This window comes from Rattus norvegicus, chromosome 2, assembly GCF_036323735.1.
Source record: "Rattus norvegicus strain BN/NHsdMcwi chromosome 2, GRCr8, whole genome shotgun sequence".
NCBI classification, from domain to species: domain Eukaryota; kingdom Metazoa; phylum Chordata; class Mammalia; order Rodentia; family Muridae; genus Rattus; species Rattus norvegicus.
In genome coordinates, this window is record NC_086020.1 from 139,819,334 (window position 1) to 139,835,094 (window position 15,761).

Here is a 15,761-nt window from a genome sequence, read left to right on the forward strand (position 1 = left end):
GTGGAGATGGAGGGTCACTCCTGATTACAGTGCTACAGAGGGCCACAGATGTGGGCAGTCAGGAGGAGGGTTTCACAATCTCTGTGAGCACTGGCTTCACATTAAATAAATAAGCAGTGAAGGGTATGTGTTTGCAGGTGAATGCAGGTGCTGACGTATGTAGGAAAATGCAATCAGTTAAAATCCTTGCCTAAGACCCTGTGAGAGAGAGACCCAACCGCCTGGTCAGGTGGGCACTCCTGAGGCTGCAGAGCGGAAGAGACCACCAACATTGCTCACCCCTGCCCACATCCCTGGCCCAAGAGGAAACTGTATAAGGCCTCTGGGCTCCCGTGGGGGAGGGCCCAGGAGCGGCAGGACCCCTGCCTGAGACACCACCTGAACCTGAGGGAAACAGACCGGATAAACAGTTCTCTGCACCCAAATCCCGTGGGAGGGAGAGCTGAACCTTCAGAGAGGCAGACAAGCCTGGGAAACCAGAAGAGACTGCTCTCTGCACACACATCTCGGACGCCAGAGGAAAAAGCCAAAGACCATCTGGAACCCTGGTGCACTGAAGCTCCCGGAATTGGCGGCACAGGTCTTCCTGGTTGCTGCTGCTGCAGAGAGCCCGTGGGCAGCACCCCACGAGCGAACTTGAGCCTCGGGACCACAGGTAAGACCAAATTTTCTGCTGCAAGAAAGCTGCCTGGTGAACTCAAGACACAGGCCCACAGGAACAGCTGAAGACCTGTAGAGAAGAAAAACTACACGCCCGAAAGCAGAACACTCTGTCCCCATAACTGACTGAAAGAGAGGAAAACAGGTCTACAGCACTCCTGACACACAGGCTTATAGGACAGTCTAGCCACTGTCAGAAATAGCAGAACAAAGTAACACTAGAGATAATCTGATGGCGAGAGGCAAGCGCAGGAACCCAAACAACAGAAACCAAGACTACATGGCACCATCGGAGCCCAATTCTCCCATCAAAACAAACATGGAATATCCAAACACACCAGAAAAGCAAGATCTAGTTTCAAAATCATTTTTGATCATGATGCTGGAGGACTTCAAGAAAGACGTGAAGAACTCCCTTAGAGAACAAGTAGAAGCCTACAGAGAGGAATTGCAAAAATGCCTGAAAGAATCGCAAAAATCCCTGAAAGAATTCCAGGAAAACATAAATAAACAAGTAGAAGCCCATAGAGAGGAGACACAAAAATCCCTGAAAGAATTCAAGGAAAACATAAATAAACAAGTAGAAGCCCATAGAGAGGAGACACAAAAATCCCTGAAAGAATTCCAGGAAAACACAATCAAACAGTTGAAGGAATTAAAAATGGAAATAGAAGCAATAAAGAAAGAACACGTGGAAACAACCCTGGATATAGAAAACCAAAAGAAGAGACAAGGAGCTGTAGATACAAGCTTCACCAACAGAATACAAGAGATGGAAGAGAGAATCTCAGGAGCAGAAGATTCCATAGAAATCATTGACTCAACTGTCAAAGATAATGTAAAGCGGAAAAAGCTACTGGTCCAAAACATACAGGAAATCCAGGACTCAATGAGAAGATCAAACCTAAGGATAATAGGCATAGAAGAGAGTGAAGACTCCCAGCTCAAAGGACCAGTAAATATCTTCAACAAAATCATAGAAGAAAACTTCCCTAACCTAAAAAAAGAGATACCCATAGACATACAAGAAGCCTACAGAACTCCAAATAGATTGGACCAGAAAAGAAACACCTCCCGTCACATAATTGTCAAAACACCAAACGCACAAAATAAAGAATATTAAAAGCAGTAAGGGAAAAAGGTAAAGTAACATATAAAGGGAGACCTATCAGAATCACACCAGACTTCTCGCCAGAAACTATGAAGGCCAGAAGATCCTGGACTGATGTCATACAGACCCTAAGAGAACACAAATGCCAGCCCAGGTTACTGTATCCAGCAAAACTCTCAATTAACATTGATGGAGAAACCAAGATATTCCATGACAAAACCAAATTTACACAATATCTTTCTACAAATCCAGCACTACAAAGGATAATAAAGGGTAAAGCCCAACATAAGGAGGCAAGCTATACCCTAGAAGAAGCAAGAAACTAATCGTCTTGGCAACAAAACAAAGAGAATGAAAGCACACAAACATAACCTCACATCCAAATATGAATATAACGGGAAGCAATAATCACTATTCCTTAATATCTCTCAATATCAATGGCCTCAACTCCCCAATGAAAAGACATAGATTAATAAACTGGATACGCAACGAGGACCCTGCATTCTGCTGCCTACAGGAAACACACCTCAGACACAAAGACAGACACTACCTCAGAGTGAAAGGCTGGAAAACAACTTTCCAAGCAAATGGTCAGAAGAAGCAAGCTGGAGTAGCCATTCTAATATCAAATAAAATCAATTTCCAACTAAAAGTCATCAAAAAAGATAAGGAAGGACACTTCATATTCATCAAAGGAAAAATCCACCAAGATGAACTCTCAATCCTAAATATCTATGCCCCAAATACAAGGGCACCTACATACGTAAAAGAAACCTTACTAAAGCTCAAAACACACATTGCACCTCACACAATAATAGTGGGAGATTTCTACACCCCACTCTCATCAATGGACAGATCATGGAAACAGAAATTAAACAGTGATGTCGACAGACTAAGAGAAGTCATGAGCCAAATGGACTTAACGGATATTTATAGAACATTCTCTCCTAAAGCAAAAGGATATACCTTCTTCTCAGCTCCTCATGGTACTTTCTCCAAAATTGACCATATAATTGGTCAAAAAACGGGCCTCAACAGGTACAGAAAGATAGAAATAATCCCATGCGTGCTATCGGACCACCACGGCCTAAAACTGGTCTTCAATAACAATAAGGGAAGAATGCCCACATATACGTGGAAATTGAACAATGCTCTACTCAATGATAACCTGGTCAAGGAAGAAATAAAGAAAGAAATTAAAAACTTTTTAGAATTTAATGAAAATGAATATACAACATACCCAAACTTATGGGACACAATGAAAGCTGTGCTAAGAGGAAAACTCATAGCGCTGAGTGCCTGCAAAAAGAAACAGGAAAGAGCATATGTCAGCAGCTTGACAGCACACCTAAAAGCTCTAGAACAAAAAGAAGCAAATACACCCAGGAGGAGTAGAAGGCAGGAAATAATCAAACTCAGAGCTGAAATCAACCAAGTAGAAACAAAAAGGACCATAGAAAGAATCAACAGAACCAAAAGTTGGTTCTTTGAGAAAATAAACAAGATAGATAAACCCTTAGCCAGACTAACGAGAGGACACAGAGAGTGCGTCCAAATTAACAAAATCAGAAATGAAAAGGGAGACATAACTACAGATTCAGAGGAAATTCAAAAAATCATCAGATCTTACTATAAAAACCTATATTCAACAAAACTTGAAAATCTTCAGGAAATGGACAATTTCCTAGACAGATACCAGGTATCGAAGTTAAATCAGGAACAGATAAACCAGTTAAACAACCCCATAACTCCTAAGGAAATAGAAGCAGTCATTAAAGGTCTCCCAACCAAAAAGAGCCCAGGTCCAGACGGGTTTAGTGCAGAATTCTATCAAACCTTCATAGAAGACCTCATACCAATATTATCCAAACTATTCCACAAAATTGAAACAGATGGAGCACTACCGAATTCCTTCTACGAAGCCACAATTACTCTTATACCTAAACCACACAAAGACACAACAAAGAAAAAGAACTTCAGACCAATTTCCCTTATGAATATCGACGCAAAAATACTCAATAAAATTCTGGCAAACCGAATTCAAGAGCACATCAAAACAATCATCCACCATGATCAAGTAGGCTTCATCCCAGGCATGCAGGGATGGTTTAATATACGGAAAACCATCAACGTGATCCATTATATAAACAAACTGAAAGAACAGAACCACATGATTAGTTCATTAGATGCTGAGAAAGCATTTGACAAAATTCAACACCCCTTCATGATAAAAGTCCTGGAAAGAATAGGAATTCAAGGCCCATACCTAAACATAGTAAAAGCCATATACAGCAAACCAGTTGCTAACATTAAACTAAATGGAGAGAAACTTGAAGCAATCCCACTGAAATCAGGGACTAGACAAGGCTGCCCACTCTCTCCCTACTTATTCAATATAGTTGTTGAAGTTCTAGCCAGAGCAATCAGACAACAAAAGATCAAGGGGATACAGATCGGAAAAGAAGAGGTCAAAATATCACTATTTGCAGATGACATGATAGTATATTTAAGTGATCCCAAAAGTTCCACCAGTGAACTACTAAAGCTGATAAACAACTTCAGCAAAGTGGCTGGGTATAAAATTAACTCAAATAAATCAGTTGCCTTCCTCTATACAAAAGAGAAACAAGCCGAGAGAGAAATTAGGGAAACGACACCCTTCATAATAGACCCAAATAATATAAAGTACCTCGGTGTGAATTTAACCAAGCAAGTAAAAGATCTGTACAATAAGAACTTCAAGACACTGAGGAAAGAAATTGAAGAAGACCTCAGAAGATGGAAAGATCTCCCATGCTCATGGATTGGCAGGATTAATATAGTAAAAATGGCCATTTTACCAAAAGCAATCTACAGATTCAATGCAATCCCCATCAAAATACCAATCCATTTCTTCAAAGAGTTAGACAGAACAATTTGCAAATTCATCTGGAATAACAAAAAACCCAGGATAGCTAAAGCTATCCTCAACAATAAAAGGACTTCAGGGGGAATCACTATCCCTGAACTCAAGCAGTATTACAGAGCAATAGTGATAAAAAAAATGCATGGTATTGGTACAGAGACAGACAGATAGACCAATGGAATAGAATTGAAGACCCAGAAATGAACCCACACACCTATGGTCACTTGAGTTTTGACAAAGGAGCCAAAACCATCCAATGGAAAAGAGATAGCATTTTCAGCAAATGGTGCTGGTTCAACTGGAGGGCAACATGTAGAAGAATGCAGATCGATCCATCCTTATCACCCTGTACAAAGCTTAAGTCCAAGTGGATCAAGGACCTCCACATCAAACCAGACACACTCAAATTAATAGAAGAAAAACTAGGGAAGCATCTGGAACACATGGGCACTGGAAAAAATTTCCTGAACAAAACACCAATGGCTTATGCTCTAAGATCAAGAATCGACAAATGGGATCTCATAAAACTGCAAAGCTTCTGTAAGGCAAAGGACACTGTGGTTAGGACAAAACGGCAACCAACAGATTGGGAAAAGATCTTTACCAATCCTACAACAGATAGAGGCCTTATATCCAAAATATACAAAGAACTCAAGAAGTTAGACCACAGGGAAACAAATAACCCTATTAAAAAATGGGGTTCAGAGCTAAACAAAGAATTCACAGCTGAGGAATGCCGAATGGCTGAGAAACACCTAAAGAAATGTTCAACATCTTTAGTCATAAGGGAAATGCAAATCAAAACAACCCTGAGATTTCACCTCACACCAGTGAGAATGGCTAAGATCAAAAACTCAGGTGACAGCAGATGCTGGCGAGGATGTGGAGAAAGAGGAACACTCCTCCATTGTTGGTGGGATTGCAGACTGGTAAAACCATTCTGGAAATCAGTCTGGAGGTTCCTCAGAAAATTGGACATTGAACTGCCTGAGGATCCAGTTATACCTCTCTTGGGCATATACCCAAAAGATGCCTCAACATATAAAAGAGACACGTGCTCCACTATGTTCATCGCAGCCTTATTTATAATAGCCAGAAAATGGAAAGAACCCAGATGCCCTTCAACAGAGGAATGGATACAGAAAATGTGGTACATCTACACAATGGAATATTACTCAGCTATCAAAAACAACGAGTTTATGAAATTCGTAGGCAAATGGTTTGAACTGGAAAATATCATCCTGAGTGAGCTAACCCAATCACAGAAAGACATACATGGTATGCACTCATTGATAAGTGGCTATTAGCCCAAATGCTTGAATTACCCTAGATCCCTAGAACAAACGAAACTCAAGACGGATGATCAAAATGTGAATGCTTTTCTCCTTCTTTAAATGAGGAAAAAGAATACCCTTGGCAGGGAAGGGAGAGGCAAAGATTAAAACAGAGACTGAAGGAACACCCATTCAGAGCCTGCCCCACATGTGGCCCATACATATACAGCCACCCAATTAGACAAGATGGATGAAGCAAAGAAGTGCAGACCGACAGGAGCCGGATGTAGATCGCTCCTGAGAGACACAGCCAGAATACAGCAAATACAGAGGCGAATGCCAGCAGCAAACCACTGAACTGAGAATAGGTCCCCCGTTGAAGGAATCAGAGAAAGAACTGGAAGAGCTTGAAGGGGCTCGAGACTCCATATGTACAACAATGCCAAGCAACCAGAGCTTCCAGGGACTAAGCCACTACCTAAATACTATACATGGACTGACCCTGGACTCTGACCCCATAGGTAGCAATGAATATCCTAGTAAGAGCACCAGTGGCAGGGGAAGCCCTGGGTCCTGCTAAGACTGAACCCCCAGTGAACTAGACTATGGGGGGAGGGCGGCAATGGGGGGAGGGTTGGGAGGGGAACACCCATAAGGAAGGGGAGGGGGGAGGGGGATGTTTGCCCGGAAACCGGGAAAGGGAATAACACTTGAAATGTATATAAGAAATACTCAAGTTAATAAAAAAAAAAATCCTTGCCTAAATCACTATTCAATTTAAAACTACTGATGTCTACAGGGAATTATAATAGCATAGTTATGAATATGTGCGGTCCAGGGTGTGTGTGTGCATATGTTTGCAAGTGTGTGTGTGTGTGTGTGTGTGTGTGTCTGTGTGTGTGTGTGTCTCCTTTGTTTTCAAATCCCATTACTCAGACACAACACTGGCACTGTAAAGAGAAACACTCTCGTCTTATAGTTAGGAATTCAGAAACAAGTTTAAAGTCTTATCCCTTAAGGTAAACGATAGCAAATTTTACTAAATAGCAAATAAAACCTCAGAAGCTAGCTTCCAGCTTAAACTTAATGGAGCCGCTTAAATGTATTAAAGTTGTCATAGGCGTGTTTAAGAGAGTAAAGTGTTATTATTCAAGTACATCCCCACAGCTGCAGACTACAGGAAAGTTGAATTATTTATCCACAGATAAAGCAGATGCAATTAATGTTAAATATTCTTTAACGAACATTATAAATGTAAGGGAGTTTCATATTTGACTGGAGGCAGAGGAATTAGTTAAGCTCGGGATGCCAGAAGCCTCGGGTTCTCATCGGCTTCTTTAATTACGATAAATCCTTCAACACAGGGATTTGCATGTGAGTCGCCATTTTACAAATTCAGCAGATTGTATCTTTGTAGAACATTTAAGAATTTTTCCAGACTAACAAAATAAAACAGGCTGTCAGTTTAAATGAAAGAAAGCCAAGTCTGGCTTCTGACAGCATTTCAACTTTAAAAGTCTCAGCGAGGTTTGTGTAATTGCCAGGTCTCAAAAAAGCCATTCATGCCACCCTCCAGCCCCCAGACCCTCCAGGACTGTAGTCAAGGGGGAAAAGGTCAAATCACAGGAACATTAATGTCCATTTTTCGCAGTGTCAGCAAGGGGACCCATTACAAGGGAAGTGACCTAAGAGAAATTCACCCTAGTAACTCAGGTCACTTTACCACAGGAAGGGGTGGGGTGGGGATATGGGGTGGGTACGAATATAACAATGGTGGAAATAATAAAATATAGGAAACAAATTAAGTCCAGAATGGCCTGACTTTCAAACCATTGGCTTAAAAAGTCTTCTCAGACATCTGAAAGACTTCAGAACTGATGAACCAATGCCCCATCATGGAAAGGACTCAACATTTATGCTACTGCAGTCAATCTACTTGAGACGTAGCTTCCTTTCAGGTCTCTTATGTTTCCCTCTCTCCACCAACACATCTGAGAATTCTAAAGAGTCTAGAAATTCTTTATATAGGAAGTCCAAACAGTGATCTTAAACTCCTCTACAAGAAAGATACTTTGCCATAAAGTCCAGCAAAAGTGACATTAAGGGAGGTGACCATCATTCTCACCATCGCCTGGGTCAATGATCTCCACCGTAGTCACTTCCGGGAACTCCAGGACTGCCAGCACCGGCTCAGAGAGAACCACTTGGAAGGTCTCGGAGTGCTCGTGTTCCCCATCGCTCAGGATCCGCACTCTCCACGAGGCCCTGGTTTGGCCCGGATTGAACTGCACTTGTTTCTGAGCTTTACCCTTGAAGTCTTTGTCTTTTTCTGCAGTCCCATCCCTTGTGCTGATACCTGAGGGAAACAATGTAACTCGTTCATTTGAGACTAACTGGGATCATTCCCTCTCTTTCTTTGTTTCACTGCTGGGCATCCTGTCCTGCTTACTTGCTGACTGTCTACCAGAGACTAAAACAAAACAAAACTGCCTTGGAGTGCTCGCCGTGAGATCACTTTGAATACATACGAACACAGCACGGGCTGTTAATGTTAAGATGAGGACAAAAACAAAGGTTTTATTAAAAGCATTTGTCTTATTGTCCTCAGAAAAACACCAGACAGACAAGTAGTTCACATGTAGCTTCAGTAGCACATGGCTTATTTAATGTCAAAGGATAAAGGGCCCATTGCAAGAGCGCCGGGTCTCCTTGAGTTCCGCAGATTTCCCACTTAGAGTTCTGTTCCTGGTGCACAGAGAGGGATTGTCAACTTCCCTTGGATCCATTACAATCACCCCAGACCAACAGAGCCCTGCTAATCAGTCGGCCTCTGCCAGCTGCTTGATGCCTGCTTGACTGAATTTCCTTTCACTGGCCAAGCACTCTTTTCAAGAGATTCAAAGAACAGTTAAAGCCAAACAGGAATTCCTATCTCACAGGGCATAGGCCCCAGTTTCCGCCATGTTTGTCACAGGGCAGCGAAGTCATCTACCATGTGAAACACAGGTTGCCATGCCAAGTCCCTGTTTCTGCTACTGAAAACACCCACAAGTGTTCTCTTCAGTTATGAAATGACGCTACTTTTTTGTGTCCTCTCTTACATGAGAAAAATAGGGCAGGGCTGAAGCAAACGCTCTTGACCTGAGAAAATAGAATTTCTAGTGAATGAAGGGTTAACTGATAAACACTCAATGAATGGGATTAATAAATCCTTAATAACTAGTATCAATGGACCCATGAGATGCAAATACAAATGCACACTTAGTTTATAAGTGGATTGTAAGAATTCATTAAAAGCCACAGAGACATCACCAGCATGTCCTATTACCGCTGCAAAGAAATGGAGGTACCTTAGCTGATCAAGGAAAGGAATCACGGTTCACAGACACAATGGAGTTTCATTCATCCATAAAGAACAAAAGAATTGGGACATTTACAGGATAATGAGATAGAAAGAACCGGAAATTATTATGGTGAGTGAAATAGGCAAGAATTAGAAAAGTAGCAGATGGGTTTTTTTTAATGTGAAATTTAGGTGTGTGTGTGTGTGTGTGTGTGTGTGTGTGTGTGTGTGTGTGTGTGTGAGAGAGAGAGAGAGAGAGAGAGAGAGAGGGTTTGACAGTGTGTGAGTGTGTGTATGCAGCTGTGTGTGCAATGTACGTGTATGTGTGTGAATTTGTGTGTGTGGTGTGTTGAGTGTATATATCTATTCAGGTATATGTGATTGTGCATGTATGAGAGAGTGTATGCATGTGTGTGTGTGTGTGCAGGTGTCTGTGGATGTGCATGGATGTGTCAGTGTGTGGGAGTGGTAGTGTCTGTGTGTGGTGCAGCTGTGCACACAATGTGCCTGTACATGTGAGAGTATGTATGTGTGTGTATGTATGCATGTGTATGTGATTGTGAGTGTATGTGTGTGTGGTGCAGCTGTGCATACAATGTGCCTGTACATGTGAGAGTATGTATGTGTGTGTATGTATGCAACGTGTATGTGATTGTGAGTGTATGTGTGTGAGCGTGTGCATGTGTGAATGTGCGTGGACGTGTGCGTAAGTGTGTGTCAGTGTGTGGGTGTGTGTGTAAGCTGTGAAAGTATAAAGAACAGTAAGAGAGGAGAAAAGGAAGAGATCTTAAGGGGAAATGAAGGTAATAGAAGTCAGGGCACATTAGAAAGCAGAAGGGAGGTTGGGAGAGGGCAGTGTGGCAGAAGAGGGTGTGCAGGAACAAAGCATGACGTGCCTGCATGAAAATGCCATAGCAAAACCCACTACATTATGTGTTGGACTAAGAACTAATTTTCAAAAGTTTGTTATAGTTTAAACATGAAATGCCCTCCTTGAACCAGTGCTTGGAATGTGTGGGCCACACCTGGTGGCTGTGGGGCTGGCAGAGCAGGTCAGTAGGACCAGGTCTTTGTAGGTTATCCCCACCCCCACTTCCAGGGCTGGCCTAGCTCTTTCTGTTTCCTGGTTGAACAAGATGTGAATAGCCCTGTCTCCTGCTGACACAGCACATACACACATGCACACTCTCACACACACATACGCTCACAATCACATACACATGCATACATACACACACATACATACATACTCTCACATGTACAGGCGCATTGTATGCACAGCTGTACCACACACACACACACACACACACACACACACACTCCCACTCATACACACTGACACATCCATGCACATCCACAGACACCTGCACACACACATGCATACACTCTCTCACACATGCACATACACACACAATCACATATACCTGCATAGATATACACACTCACACACCACACACAAATTCACACACATGCTCACACATACACGCACATTGCACGCACAGCTGCACACACACTCACACACACACACACACAGTCCCTCCCTCCTTCCACTCACTACTCCCTACCCCCCAGCTCCAGGCAATCCTTTCTTCTTAAGTTACACCTGCCAGGTATTCAGTCATAGCGATGCTAACGTCAGTTTCCTTAGGGTGAACCGTATCTACAAGTTTTCTGTAATTCTTCATTTGGTACTCAAGTGAGTCTAGCTGCAGCTACAATGCTTCCCCAGAGTGTAGGTTGTGTGGGAGCAGCATCCTCATTGTAGAGCTCTGCTAAATCTGCTTTGCAAGGAACTTGACCTCTATTTCAGGTCCTGGTGTCACTTCAGGACCATCTTGGATAATGGCAGATGTGGGCACAAGGGGTCTTTCTGGCTGTCTTCCACCCCAGTTTACTAAATAGCTGTGTGAGGTGAACCAAGGAGAGATCTGGAGCACCCATAGCGCTGCTAATACAGAAGCAGGCACAGGGAACAATAGCTGGTCCAAACAAGTAACTTAGAAAAACGCATCAGCATTCTACAGAAAAAGTAAAACAACAAAAACAAACCAAACAAAAGCAGCAGGGAGAAAAATTTTCAGAATTTAAAAATCTTTAAAATAGTTTTCAACGGTTAACTTTCTCGATGTTGTCTGTAGAAAAACTGTGAGCGCAAATCACATAGACTTGCTGAGGTGGGGACAAGTTGCAAATAGATAATAAATGTAAGATTCAAACTTAAGAACAAAGGCTGCCTTAGGCAAGCACCAGGTGGAATTTAGGATACCACCCTGTTCCAGGAAATGAGCTAGCTGCCCTTAGCAGGGGTCCTTCACCACCCCCTATGTGTGCCAAAGATATTCATTGGGGCCTCCAATGAATTCAAAGGACAATATGCGGCCAACAATGAATTCCAAAGTAATAGGCCCCACCAATGAGAAATAACCAACTCATGCTGTAACCTAAAGCCTATACCCTAAAACAGTATAAAGGATGGGGGCCTTTGTTCTTTGGGGTCACCTCTGTCCCGAGTACAGGGTCACCCCAGTGCACTGAATCATTAAACCTCTTGCTTATTGCATCGATCTCCATCTCCGTGTTTTCGTGAGTGGGCTGATCGGGTCGTAGGTAATGTCCCTTGTGATTGCTGAGGTGAGCTGCTTTTGCCTGTCTTCAATGCAACTTATTCACCTTGTTTTCAGGCACAAAGCACAGCAGGGTCTGACCTCTCTCTGACCCCTCGCTGACAGCAAACATGGGCATGTGCAGAGAGCAGAGTGCATGCAGAGACCAATCCCCTAAACGAGAGCGTGGCGTGACCCTCTCCTGCATCCCAGAATGTTAAACAGAATGTAAACAGCACTCTTGTACAAGTGTAGCAAATGAAGAACCAGGAGGTGCTCGCCGGCCGGCTGCAGGTGGACAGGCCTCTTTTTGAAAATTAACAAAACAAGACATTTTATGTTCTTTTTGGCTTTTTTATACAGGGTTTCACTATGTGCTTCAGGCTGGCCTCCAACTCACAGAAATCTGCCTGCCTTTGCCTCCTGGGTGTTGGGAAACGGATATATACCACTACCACCACCAGGCTGTAAAAACCCTATTTTGAAAGTAAAAAATAACTAATATCCAGGGTCTAACCATGCCAGTGAGAACTGTGTGGTTAGTGGGGAACCTCTGTTGACAGGGACCTAACGTCCACGGCGGACAGGCCAGTGCAATTTCTAAGTAGTAATTTTGGCGACAACCCTTTTATTTTTGCCAATATGTTCCTAGCTTCATCTTTTCCCTATAAAGCTTTTTTTTATTTATAGATCCTATTAAATGTCTCAAAGTGACATCACTGCGTGATCAAGGGGCTCAGTGCTCTACCTCAGCTCTTTTCTGCTTCATACCTTCCCCTAGTTTATGATTATAGGAAATGAAATGTGGACATGAATTGAAGTTGAAGAAAGGTCTTAATTAGTTGCTGTTGACTCTCGGTTTTATTAAATAAGGCAGAAGAAAATGACTAGGATTTAACATTTAGCATTTTAACAAAGAAAACCCACAGAATAGACCTTTCATGTAATGCAACGGTCAGGAAGAAATTTCCGGCGAGCCACAGGGCCGTCAAACTCAGTTCACAGCGAGTTAACACTCTGCTACCTAACCATTCACTGAATACATTTTGCTTACTTGTTGAAGTAGCTGTCATATGTATTTTACACTGTTGTTTCAGAAGACTTATACCCTGGGGTTAAATTAGATTCCCGTCAGTTTATTCTAACGCAGTGACATTTCATTTTATTTTGAATTCACTGTTGATTCCTTCCAATTTTGCGAGTTTATTTTATACCTGAGAAAGGTCATGCTTAATGTACCTCGACACAAATCTGTTGATATGATCTCTTCGTAGCTAAAAATCAAATTTCAACATCTCACTAAGATTTTAAATTCAGTGGCCTCAGTCCATGCTACAGTTTAATCACTAAAGGGAAATTATAAACCCGTGTGAAGTGCTAATTAAACTTACTTATAAACGAAGTTTCTCCCAAGTATCCTCTGCGTTTAAGAACAATATCCAGAAATTTGGAATCTTCGTTGATCAGGTAATACTCCTTTTCAAAAGAGATCCATGCCCAATTCAGTCGAAAATGCTGGTTGGTTAACCTGTTTCCACCTGGAAAATAAAGAGTGTAAAACCCAACATTACTTCTTTCTTCAATGATAGCCTTAAAAAGCCACAAACGATGCAACTTCGAAAAGAATGCTGCTGGATTTAATACGCAACTCCAGGACGAGTGCATGGAGGTGGTGCTAACCTCTCAATGACGGGTAGATGTTTACCGATAATACATACAGTCTTTGAGAGCTCCCTCCTTCTTTCAGGATGATGTGGTGTTAGAAAGCAGAAAGAAGCACGTAGTATTCTGAAGTAAAAAAAATATGAAACAAGGAGACGGGGAAGAGTAGGGGGATAAATAAGATCAAAATACCTGTGTGTATGCACTCTCAGTTAATAAAAATGTATTTAAAAACCCCCTTCACCACAAGGTGTCGCTGGAGAGCAGGCTTCTCTATACAGAGGCCTGCAATGTTCTTAAACCACACACAAAACCCTTCACAAATACCTCTTTCTGGTTCACAGAACAATTGGGTGGAAGGCTTTAATTATAACCACTTAAAGAAAAACAAATATTCTTTCTCCACTCCCCTTCCCACTAGACTCCACTCCAGTCCTGAGAGCAAACAGACAGCCCTTTTCATTGGCTTCCCCTCTCCTCCCACCTTCCCACCAAAATGGAGCTGGCTGCCTCCAGGGAAAAAATGAACCTTGTGCAGGCTTTCTAATGTGAGTGCTATTCTGTTGGGAAAATGAAAGGAGCGTTATCAGCTGACCACTCCACACCTATCCCTCAACTTCCTTTGATCTGTGAGGTTCATAAACAAAGGCATCACTAATTCCTTTTAAGTCTCTCTGGAAAAGAGAAAGGGGGTCAGGGAGCCTAAATAACAAACACAGCTAAAGGCATAGTTTGAATTCTAGTTCCCTCTCCTTTGAGCTGTCACAAAGAGAGCTACAGTAAAGAAAAATGAGAGGGAGAAATGTCAAGACTCCTGTTGACTGAGTGAAAATCTACACAGGGAGAAGGGATCAGGAGAGAAGCATGTGGTCTGTTTCCTCTGAAATATTTAGAAGTAAAAACTACCGAGACTTTAAGTTGTCGGCTCACTGAGAACCAAATACAACGGATCAGGCAGCTTAGACTGTGAAAGAATTGCTCCTAATTGTTTGACATTTAACTCGGCACCTCAGCCTCTCTGAAAGTCCTTCCACAATGCACACAAGGAGCAAAAGGATGTTTTAATAACTGACCCTGTGAGCCTTCCATGGGAGTTTTGCTCCCAAAGAAGCCAGAATAGATTTGTAAGGAAGCATTGATTATAATAGTTCCCATCACTGACCCAGACCCAAAACACTCAAGGCTTACTCTATTGTACTACATCAAAGCGCTACGAAACCTTTCAGCTTCTACTCCGCCATAGCTAGAGGGCTGAAACTGGAACTTCTTGGTAGCACTGGCCTGGTGTATGCAATGTCTTTGTGAATCCCCAGAACTGCCAAATGGTTGCACCCCACAAAAAAAAACAATAAACAGGAAACTCTTATTGAAGAGCTTAAAACTGTGATGCAGAAGCCACAACATGTGCTGTGGTCACAGCTGTGTAAATGCGCTGTACACACAGGGTTCTTTGATGCTTCAAGTTGACGAGGCTATGGACACTTCTGTCTTTCAGTTAATTTCTAGTTTGCCTGTTATTTTTTCGCTTGTTAGTTTGGATTTTGAGATAGAATCTTACTCTATAGTGCAAAGCAGCAGACTTTGAACTTGGAATACTCTTACCTCAGACTCATGAATACGGGAGAGCACCCTCCCAGCACCCCCTACCCCCAAGATTCCTTATCTTTTTAGTATTTATTTTAGTACTTTATGTGTAGAGGTTCTTTGTATATAAATATGCACATATTAATGGAACTGGGGTTGCAGGTAGTTGTGAGCCCCCATGTTGGCGTTAGAAACACCACAGAGTCAAAGGCTGAGGGTCAATTGTTCGCATAAACCAAAGTGGGCTGTGCTCTTATCTGGATGGTTATCTCGGGCACTTTGTTATAGCAGAGACAACCTGATCTAACCTAGTGCATAGGTCATGAAAGCTGGAAAAGTTTGAGGGCTCTGATCTGAGGAAAGGGAAAAGAGGTAGAAGCAGTAACTCCCTGACTTCAGCAGTTCACGTCCCGTTCACAGATGGGACTGTCACGGTGCGCCATCACTTGGGTAGGAAGAGAAACATCCAGCCATATGTTACCCCTCGTGTTTTGTGCGTGAATGTGTGCAGTGCCCAAAAGTCACCTGTAAGCGTCACCTGCCTGGGAACCAGGCATCTTCCTGGAATGCTGAGAGTTCTTGGGAAATAACAAAGCCTCATGAGAAAGTGTGGTGGCCT

The 15,761-nt window shown here is 42.4% G+C and overlaps 1 protein-coding gene across 1 annotated transcript in view; it reads right to left on the reverse strand.

Moving 5' to 3' along the window:
* Frem2 (FRAS1 related extracellular matrix 2) overlaps window positions 1-15,761 on the reverse strand; it is a 137,992-nt gene that overhangs the window by 66,279 nt on the left and 55,952 nt on the right. The window contains exons 3-4 of the mRNA NM_001245978.1: window positions 13,288-13,434; window positions 8,076-8,306 (exon numbers count right to left, since the gene is read on the reverse strand). Coding sequence (NP_001232907.1) covers window positions 8,076-8,306; window positions 13,288-13,434 — 378 coding nt within the window. The remainder of the gene's footprint in view (window positions 1-8,075; window positions 8,307-13,287; window positions 13,435-15,761) is intronic.